Raw genomic sequence first — 10,793 nt, forward strand, 5'->3', positions numbered from 1 at the left:
ACACAGTCAAAATAATTCCCGGGGTTTCCAAATGGGGTCACTCGGGTCAGACTCTGTGTGCAGCTCACTGCTGTGGAAACACAGGGGCTTTGAGGGAGACGTGAAATGTGAGTGTGTGACTTTCAGGCCTTGTGTCCGAGCAGGTTACAAGGCAGAAAAAAAGACACCGTACAAATACACACGCACGCACACGCACACACACACACACACACACACACACACACACACACCGAGACAGACTTTCGAAATATCCCAGAGGCATTTCACAAAGACACCACACAAGCAGCCCACAGAGGAAACTGCCTTATTAGCTGCCCTGATCTCTGCAGCTACTCTGCCTTTAAAGGAACAGCAGAGACTCAGCCTGGTGAGGCACGCTGGATCTGTCACAGGCCACCAGGCACTGCGTGTGGCTGGCTGTGCACTGGGAATATGTTCTATGTTTCCTTAAACTCTGCATGTTCATTAAAAAAAAAAAGTTTCTCTGCCTAAAATGTATGACTCAATATTGACAGTCTTTTCGTCAGATTAGTTTCCCTTTTTTCCCAAATGCTGTTTATTTCATTTTGGAACGAAATTCTCAAAGAAACCCTTTGGGACATTTGAAACCATAAGAAAACATATCAAAAATGTTACAAGTTTCAAAAATCAATCACATGACAAGGAAGGGATGAGATGAAATAAAATGTAAATCAGCTAATCAATTAATTGCCTTGAAATAAATCACCAATTATAAATTACTTATTGAAGTAATCGCATCATTTACTAATTATGAAACTGCTAAAGTCATTCAGTACATCCGCTTAATTAGCTCTCCCCTTAAACGCCCTCCTCCTTGTTAAACAGAACTACTAAAGAGGAGATTATGGTTTAACATGCGACCGGCCTGCTTTTCTGAAGGATTCACTGACCATCAACATGAAGGGATTATCTTAGTCCAGGTGACTGCACACAGCATCAGCTTCAAAATCTGCCGCCTCTGGACAGTCAGGTCAACTAACTGGTTAACTGATGTTATCAAGCCAGCTGGGATAATGCATATTTCTAATGTTAGAGCCTACACACCAGCAGCAGATCATCAAGGTAGCGTCAAGCACAACATGGTCTGATGAGCACAGAGAAACCAATCAGATATTAGCTCTCCATCAAACTTGATGTCCCATGTTACTAAGTAATGCATTACAACCCCACACTGAGTACAACAGATGTAAATACAATTTAGTTTGTGGTGTCAGGGCATTTTTTGGTACAGTGCAGGATTATTTATCAGATTCAAGTTGTTCCAGTATAGAGTTTATTTTGTGGGTTATTCTGAATAACACAGACATTGTTCCTGGACCAGTGACTGTACAGAAAGATGGACAACGTGTCACCTAATCTGCTGCCATAGTGCACTGGTGATGTCATTCGGAGCCACAGTCCATGCAGAAGTGATCATGGCGTGGAGCAATGGTATCGTGCTCCCGCCAAATATATTTTGGAGCATCAAAAAACAAATAAAACCAGGCTTAATCACTGTGATATGAATGACCTAACATGAGAGAAATCATATTTGTACAATATAAATTTGTGAATTTGGTTCGGTTAATGTCCCATCTGCTAACATGGCATGGGGTGGGTTTAGGATGTAGCTAAACAGGACTATGAGCATGGCAACTGGCTTGAAGGGTTTCACTGCTGAAGGGTTTCACTGCTGCCGTAGGTTCTGTCTTTAACTACGACTGACACTTAATAATACACAATATACAGGCCAAGACATGTGTGGTCACAGGTCTGTCCGCTTTCTAGCTTCTACATCCAGTGCAGGGAAGACGAGAAGTAAAGCTCCAGTCACAGTAGAGATTAGAACACACAAATTGTGGCTTCTTTTTGGTCCTAAATCTCTCCTTAACAGTCTCGGCAGAATAAACATTCCAGGCCTTTATGTTTTTGCAGTTTGTGCTTGAGCCAGTGTGTGATACCACTGTGCCCCCTAACTGACCCTTTTACAAGAGGTCATGCCCCACAAGGCCTGGAAGAGAGGTGAGAGTTTACATAGGGAGGCCAGGCGGGATTCCCAGGCCCGTTAAACATGCCTGAACCAGGGAGACGCTGCCTGGAACTTTATCTGATGGACAACAATGGTGCTGCTGTGCGTGTGTGTGTGGATAATAGAAGAAGCAGACAGGAGAAAAAACAAATAGGGGATACGAATCAGTGATAAAGTAAAGTAGGAAAGAATGTAGCCAGACTGAAATAGAGAGATAGAAAGGTAGAGATACACACACATACAAACACACACAACTCACAACGCACTATTGTAGTCACACATATATTTACATTGCATCATTAAAACAAATATATACAAACGTCTGCACAAACCCTCACACTTTAGGCATCTCTTCAATCAGAACTTCCATGAGGCAGCGCCCTGTCTTCACCACTACAAATTAAAACAACTGTGTGTAAATGGTCTATATTTATAAAGCACCTTTTAAGTCTTGATGAAAACTCAAAGCGCCTCACGGTACAGATTTGTCATTCAAACACATTCATACAGTGTTTTCTCTATTACACATCAATCACACACCTGCCATCAGGGGCAATTTAGGGGTTCAGTGTCTTGCCCAAGGACACTTCAGCATGCAGAATGGGGAAGAACAAACTGCCACACTTCTTGCCCAAGGACACTTCAGCATGCGGAATGGGGAAGAACAAACTGCCAACCTTCTGGTTATGGGACAACCCGCTGTTTCTCCTGAGCCACAGCCACCCAGGAGGTGTGCGTGTTGTGTATAATGTCAGACAGAAGATGATGCAAGGCCTGTGGAGATTGGCACAACCCTGAGATTAGAATCCATGGCTCCTTGACAGGGGTTTAATGGAGTCTTGGTTCAATTTCACAATCAATTCTCAATTCTCAAGCGGAGGTTCCTTGGAGTCTTAGAGCTATAGGCTTGGTAACCCCAGGGAAGCTAACAAGAGCAGGATACAATATGCAACCGATACATCCCAATCCTCCCATCGGCCCTCTAGTCAAAGCTACACCAAACTAAAACACATTAACATGCACTGCCTGACAACTGCTAGGGGGCAACTTTTCCCTTGACTCGCTCGCCAGCTAACTTCTGGCTGCTTCAGTGGTATGTGCCTCTCTATCTTGTGAAGGTCAGGGGCCGTGAAAGCACGGGCAGGGTGTGTGCATGTAGTTCGTTTACTGACAGGTATGCCAGCATGATTAAACAGGATCAACTATTTCCTTTGGCGCCTATCGGGACGAAAAGAAGATTTCAACAAATAAGATAAAAAATGTTTCAACCCTCAGTTTACCCAAATAACAGATGAGCCAAAACATTATGACCACATGCCTAAGAAGCTGCTGGTCCTCCACATGAAACCAAAACTGTCTGTCAAGACCTCTGAAAGGACCCTGTGATGTCTGGCACCAAAATGTTAACAGCAGATCCTTTTAGGATGGCACCACCACGGCTCAGCCTTGTTCAAGCACATCCCCCAGACAAGGGGCACTCACCACCTCTGACCTGGAAATTCAAAGATTGTCTGACCCTGGTTCTGGCCATACCATAATGATCTGGGGCCTCATTTACAAAAAAACAGTTCATACCAAAAGTGTATGTGCACACAAAAGCAAAAAATGGCATACACCCAAAAAAATTTCTGACTTATAAATGGGGCTGCTAGGGATATTGGGGTCGCTCTCAAACGAGAAGGTCGGTGGTTCAATCCTAGTATTTCCCATTCTGCATGCCCAAGTGTCCTCGGGCAGGATACTGAACCCCAACATGTCCCCTGACAGCTGTGCCGTTTGCATAGACAAAAGTGCTGCCCGTAGATGCAGTGTATGAATGTGTGTGTGAAAGGGTGAGTGGCAAAACTGTACTGTAAAGCACTTTGAGTGGGCATCAAGACTAGAAAAGCTCTATATAAATAAAGACCATTTACAACCATACACCTGAAGGAAATGTTCCCTTTATAAATCACGCCCTCTACACAACTGTTTTCAGTGGGGCTATTTCTTCAGAGAGTAGTTCCAAACTAAACACAAAAAAACGCTAATTGTTTATAAATATTATATTTCAATGCAGTGAACATCACAAGTTAAAGGGCCAAGCTACTGGGATCGAACTGCCGACCTTCTGGATAGAGGACGACCGCCCCAAGAAGTTAAAACACTGTACATTTTTGGCTGTGAGAATATGTTTTACGTAAAAACCATGTCTATACAAGCACAGTCCATATCAAACATGAACATAATTTGATTATTTAATGCTTTATTCTGTACAAGTGTTGGTAACAATTACTTTAACACATACAGCAGGAGGGTATATGTAAGTAAAGTTAGTGCCAACATAACAAAGGACTTAAATGTAGTCCAGTTATTGATCTGTTGGGGGGGTTGCTGACAGTCAAAAGGTTTGGGGCTATCTGATCTCACTCTCTCCAAACACTGACGCAGAAGTTCCCTGAAGTAGTGTGTTACGGTGAGTTTCTCTGTGGAGGATAGAAAAGTCGGCTGCTGCCAGCGGAGCCACGGCTCATTCATCCGGAGGCGCTGCATGGAGAGAACTGTGCCTCCTGAATCCGAGCTGTGGCAGCACGTCTGCTCAGCCTCATGCTGGTGTGAAATTCCTGTTTTCTGCTCAACCTCGCCATTCATCTCTCTGTCATCCCTGCTGCCCCATCACTCAGATGCAGCTCCACATCACCGCTGTGACACTGTGCCTTTATGTTCTCTGGCAGTACACCTTTAACCTCACCGTTGGACACCACACGACTGATCCTATAAGAGCTATCATTTAAAGATTGATACTGTGACCTGGTATGAAATGAAATGATACAGACAGGAGTCTCTGTCTCCTATTGAAGGATAATGATTTGTAGGGAGCTACTCCATTTCTGTTCATAGAAAGCAAATACCCAGAAAGCGTTAGTCCCTTTCTCCTCATACAGTAAACCTGTTGTACAGCAGGTCAGCAGCACTGAGGCTTCGCCGCTGTACAGTCCGTGCGCTTCTGCTTTGCGCGTATAAACGCAGGTTTCTTTGACTGTGGCACACAGAGCCAAATCCAATAACCCAGATTAACGTAGAATGTGTAGATACAGTCGGTTTTCGTTTGTGTGGTGAATTAAAGGGTGGGTGCGTGCGTGCGTGCGCAGATCAGACAGGGCATCGTATTTAAAGACTCCCTAAAGATGGTCTCCTTTTTAAATGTTCACCGCAAATTATTCGTTTCCCATAAGAGCTTGATGCTTTCCCTTCGATCCAGGTGGTGAGAACCTCTGGGTGGATCGAATCTGATCGCCCCGGGCTCAGTGCCCACTTTGCCAAAGCCCACTGCTGCCCGCGCACCGACTCCTTTCTCCTCCCGAGCCACGTTTCTGGAAACAAAAAGCCTCGCTGCCATCTCCAGTCAGCTGAGAGGCGGCCAGCGAACTGCGCGCGGCTGCTCGCGTTCGATCGCGTCCAAACGCGCACCAGAGGCGCAACAAGACAATGTGCCAAAGAAAGGAAAGAATCGGTGTTCTGTTGAATGGAATCAATCATGTTATCTGCTGCGTTACTGCACAGACTGGACAGGGGTGTCAACGTGCCAGGAGGTGCCAGACAGGATCCCATACACACATTTGTACACGCGAGAGACAGAGAGAGGCACCCTACCTGGCTGGAACATACTTTGGAAATAAAAGACGACCAGAATAAAGGATCCCAAACAAGTGGCAAATACCATCCGGCATATCCTGCTCATCCTCATCAGTTCAGCCAGAGTCTGTTTCATGGCGGGCGGGGAGGCTGGAGGGTGCAGCTCGCTCTGTGCGTGGATGAAAGGCTCCGGGTCTCTGCTGGTACTGATGAGGACTGTTCACCGGTCAATGAGCTGGACGCTTCCAACACGGAGCGTACCACTGCTGTAAGGGGGGGGGGAGCTGCGTGGAGGTAACCCCCCCTATCGGAGGAAATGAACGCGTCCACATGTGCACATCCATTCGAGAGCGTCACCATTTCATTTCCCTTTTTAAAACACGATGTGAATTCACTGTAGAAAGATAGACATCCATTCACAGATCAAATGAATCCCAGAGGTGGAGGAAGACTTTTTATTCAGATTAGAGCAATGGTCCCTCACAATGTCTATGCACGCCCCTGGTTTCAGCAGTAGTGGACGCCTGTTAACAAAATTGTTGGATAGCTGGAGGTGTGGAATACTTTAAACTATAATAATACATTGAAATGATAAGGCCCTATGTTGTATGAGTTCATTTTTAATCTGGTAAATAACTAGCTCTGTTTTGGTGCCCAAGCAATTAGTAGAGTTAAGCACTCAATCTTCCTCTGAAATGTAGTCAGTGGTGCAAAGAGTAGAATAGTTAAAAGTATATTATTTCAAATGTAGGGTTAGGGTTATTTGAGTACAGTTCTTGAGTAAATGTAAACATATATACAATTCTACTTTGCTACTTTATAAAAGACAGATAATATTAGTAGTTAATTTGCAAATTAGGATTTTATATATGTTATAAATGCATACTGTTATAGATTAAACTGCCCAACATTATTACAGCTTGCTCCACCTAAACCAGGTGCAAAATTAAAATGCTACTTACATGTTTATGCAACAATAAAAAATAGTAATTTAATAATGTTACTTATAATACCTATGTGTACTTGTTGAAAGAGAAAAATACTTTTGATTCAAATGACATATTTTTAAATTATGGCTTTACATTTTTCAGATACTTTTATCTTTACTTTACTTTCCTTTCTTCCACTGAATTCTGAGTGGTAACAGTAGTGGTGGTAGACATAATGGTAACTGCTAGTAGTAATCACTAAATATCATTAAAGAAGCCACAGCACAAGTAGTACAATTAGTAATTGTATTGCTAGTATTTACAACTATATATGGAAATACAGTTATTCACAAGCAGTAATAACAAGTATCAATTGTAATTATAGTGGTACACTTAACAGTTGTAGCAGAAGTGGTAGCTGTACAAGTAACAGATGTAATAGCAGTAAAAGCCGTATTGCCAGTAGTATTCCAAAGTAATTCATTGTAATTGGTGACATCATAGTATTATAAAAGAAGATTTTTTTCCAAAAGACTCTTTTCCAAAAGATTTTCTTTCAGTACTGCATCAGTTGCCTGTTCCATACAGAACTCCAGTGCCATCTAGTGGTATAAGAGCAGAAAGGTCAGATGAAACCAGAGAGCATTGTGATAGATGGACTTCTATCTTTTCCGTCTTTGTTCGGTTTATTGGCAGGTGGCAACCAACAGTGAAGGTGCATCACCGCCACCTACTGTCTGTGTTGGAGAGTGAATCAGAGTTACACTAGTGTGACCAGTAGAGTCACACACGCCACTCTGCTGTGATAAAATTGTGCTTTAATGATATTTTAACACAAAAGAAGCCCTATGAACATTTTCTAATACGTATATCTGTTGTACCTATACAAGCAGGCCTGACAGAGAGATAATGGTAAAGGGTCTGTATTTATATAGAGCTTTTCCAGTCTTGATGACCACTAAAAGCACTTTACAGTACAGTGATTTGCCATTCTCCCATTCACACACATTCATGATTTATGACAGTGGCACAGCCTTCAGGGGCAATTTGGGGTTCAGTATCTCAAATCGCTGATCCTCTGGTTAGAGGAGGATCCGCTCTACTCCCTTAGCAACGGTATAAATATATACAAATATTGTTCCTCTTCCTGCTGTGCTCTACCTAAGTCAAATTGCACAGCAGCACAGGGATTAACATGGAGTGGATAAGAAACTCTGGACCCATGACAAGTAGCAACACACCACAAGAATTAAAATGCCGCCCTTGTTGTAAGCTTACATTGCAAATGTAAATGCAGAGTGGAGAGCTGCGGTAGCAGAGAAAACCCAGCAGGTCAACAGCATGCTTATAAGAAAAATCAGCACTCTGGTCCATGCATTCATTTCATGTAATAGTCCACATGAATATTCAACAGCAGTTGCAGTCGCCATGCATGGAGGCACTTAATAAGAAAGAAAATAAAAGAGGAGAGTTTATCAGGAATTGGGACTAAATGTAAACAACAACATGTGCATCAATTAAAGCTAGAGTATTTACCAATGAACATTATTCATTTAGATAATTCCATAATCCCTGTCTAGGTTGTTATATGTAATTAAGTCAGTAAAACCCCTGAGGCTTGTGCCATCGCAATAAAAATACAGCATAAGCCTGAGCTTTTGCTCAATGTAAATGCAGCAAATCCAAGAGTCTTATCACTCTCCCGGAGAGGCTTATAGAGGCCTTCAAAGGCACAACCTTAGGGAGCATCTTAACCTCCTTAAAGTTGAGAGCCTTAAAAATGCATCACCGGTTATGTGTATTCCGAAGTTATGCTTGAAGCAAAAAATGTAAACAAAGCTTCTACAAAGCTGCTCACACACAAAACAGGAAGCGTGTTTGCAGCAGAGCATTAGTCTTCGCCCAGATGTCTGTTACGCTTCGGGAGAAGAACATCATCCTGCCGTGCGCCATTCTTGCGTGTATCATTTCATGCACTTCCTTGCTGTCTTGCACTGCTGCTATAGGCAAATGTAATATACAGCAAGGGGCCAGTTACTCAGGCCAGGACTCAGTAGTTCACTAACACAACGGACACTCTTTTGAGGATTGTAATGTGTGTATTTTGGCAAGAGAAGACAGGTGGTTTGAAAGAGAAGTGAAAGAAGCCATCTTTGTCAACCATGAAAAAACATCGCTTAACATGGTTGGCAAGAGAAGACAGGTGGTTTGAAAGAGAAGTGAAAGAAGCCATCTTTGTCAACCATGACAAAACATCACTTAACATGGGAGGTGTTTAAGACAAAAACTTTCAGCCACCTACAATGCTGTCCCAAAAATCTCCACAGACCACAACCCAACTCCAGTGACCCTAACGGCTCAAACAATAGCAGAGTGGGTATCAACAGTCCTTCACACCTTGATTCAGAGGACCCCAACAACCCACTGACTGGTGGTGGTAGTGGTGGGGGGCTTCATAGAAATGACCTGCCTGTTTAACAAAGCAACTCTCAACACGGGCACAGACCCACAGAGGTAAACCTTGAAACCTCCCATTAGTCAGCTAGAACTGAAGCACTTAGATGAGAGGTGAAGCCTCTTTAAGAAACACACGTGTTATGTCCACAGCAACAGACCATAGTCAGAGTTGAAGATTTTTAACAGTAACAGTTGAAGATTTTTATATCAAGAGTTTCCAGGATTTAATTCAGGGATCTCAAAATCATACCAATCATACTAAGAATCTTAATCCTAGACAAAAAAAAACATGACAATATTTTGATCAATGGAATTTCCTAAGTGTTAATGTCAAGGGCTCATCCACAACTGGGCTTTGATTGTTATCGACAGACCGGAAGATGCTTGTCTTCGTAGCGTAGAGTCCTGACAGTTAGTTTCGTAGATAACCCAACTTGTATTCAAGGAAATTAAGTAGATAAACGTGCAGCTCCGCCGCCAGTAGCAGACACACAGCGCATGTGAACAACAGACATCTGACACACAGCTGATCTGCGGTGTGAACGCAGCCCGTGAGTCCAGAGAGTTTGGGGATCGATGGTGAAGACTGTCGAGATCAACTGGTAGATTGTAAGTAGACCGGTTGGTGACCATTGGTCTAGCAGAATGATTCTCGCTTCGGGGGCGAGAGTTCCTGAGTTCAAATCCCGGACGAACCCATCTTTACATCTTGTTCAGCCTTTCTCTCGTAGACAGATGTTCTAATTAATTGAGCTATTATTACAATTGGGCTCCACTGTTTTTATCAATGTGGAGGAATGACAGGCCACAATGTTTACCGAAATGGCTACTATGGGAAATTCTTTTATGATGTGGCTCGTTGGTCTAGGAGTATGATTCTCGCTTTGGGTGCGAGAGGTCCCGGGTGCAAATCCGGAATGAGCCCTTTATTATATCTTGGTCAGCCTTTCTCTCGAAGACGGATTGTCCATGACAAACCCAGTTCTAATCAATTAAGCTATAATTACAATTGGGCTCAACTCTAGGGATCAAATCAAGACTCTGTGATGTAAACACTGAAAAAAGGGTGACAAAAAATCTCAATCAAAAAAGGTCACACTCTTGAAAAGAATAGAATGGAAATGTCAATATATGGCCTGTAGAAAGTTAATGTTTCTTAGTATACAGAGTATTAGCAGGAGAGAATGATTTGCCTGTTTTTATCAGTGTGGAGGAATGACAGGCCATGATGTTTGATTCCTACTTGAACAATCATCAATTCTGTTTAGCAAGATGGCTACTATGGGAAAATCTCCAGTTCTATGGCTTATTGTTCTAGGAGTATGATTCTTGCTGTACGAGAGGTCCTGGGTTCAATTCCCAGACGAGCACTTGATTTCATCTTGTTTAGCCTTTCTCTTGAAAACGGATTGTCCATGTCAAACTCAGTTCTAATTAATTGAGCTAAAGTTACAATTGGGCTCAACTCAAGATCATCAACTTAAGACTGCAATGGTTAACTCTGACAATAAATCTCAATCAAAAACAGTCACACTCTTTAAAATTGAATGGAAAACTCAATATACGGCCTGCAGAATTTTACTGTTGCTTAGCAAAGAGAGTATTAGCAGGAGAGAACGATCTGCCTATTTTTATCAATGTGGAGAAATGACAGGCCATGATAGTTGATTCCAACTTGAACAGTCATGAACAATGTTTACTATGGGAAATTCTTTTATGATGTGGCTCATTGGTAGTATGATTCTCGCTTAGGGTGCGAGAGGTCC

The 10,793-nt window shown here is 42.7% G+C and overlaps 1 protein-coding gene across 2 annotated transcripts in view; it reads right to left on the minus strand.

Annotated features, from left to right (window-relative positions):
- chst11 (carbohydrate (chondroitin 4) sulfotransferase 11) overlaps positions 1-5,856 on the minus strand; it is a 68,475-nt gene extending 62,619 nt beyond the window's left edge. Inside the window, exon 1 of one of the 2 annotated variants that reach the window (XM_034578568.1) lies at positions 5,675-5,856. In XM_034578568.1, the coding sequence (XP_034434459.1) occupies positions 5,675-5,777 (103 nt within the window). In that variant the 5' untranslated portion in view covers positions 5,778-5,856. Of the gene's footprint in view, positions 1-5,659 lie in introns of both variants that reach the window. The other variant, XM_034578567.1, reaches the window with a different exon arrangement.
- Between the last annotated feature and the right edge of the window lie 4,937 nt (positions 5,857-10,793).

The sequence above is a fragment of the Hippoglossus hippoglossus genome, chromosome 23 (genome assembly GCF_009819705.1).
Source record: "Hippoglossus hippoglossus isolate fHipHip1 chromosome 23, fHipHip1.pri, whole genome shotgun sequence".
NCBI lineage: Eukaryota > Metazoa > Chordata > Actinopteri > Pleuronectiformes > Pleuronectidae > Hippoglossus > Hippoglossus hippoglossus.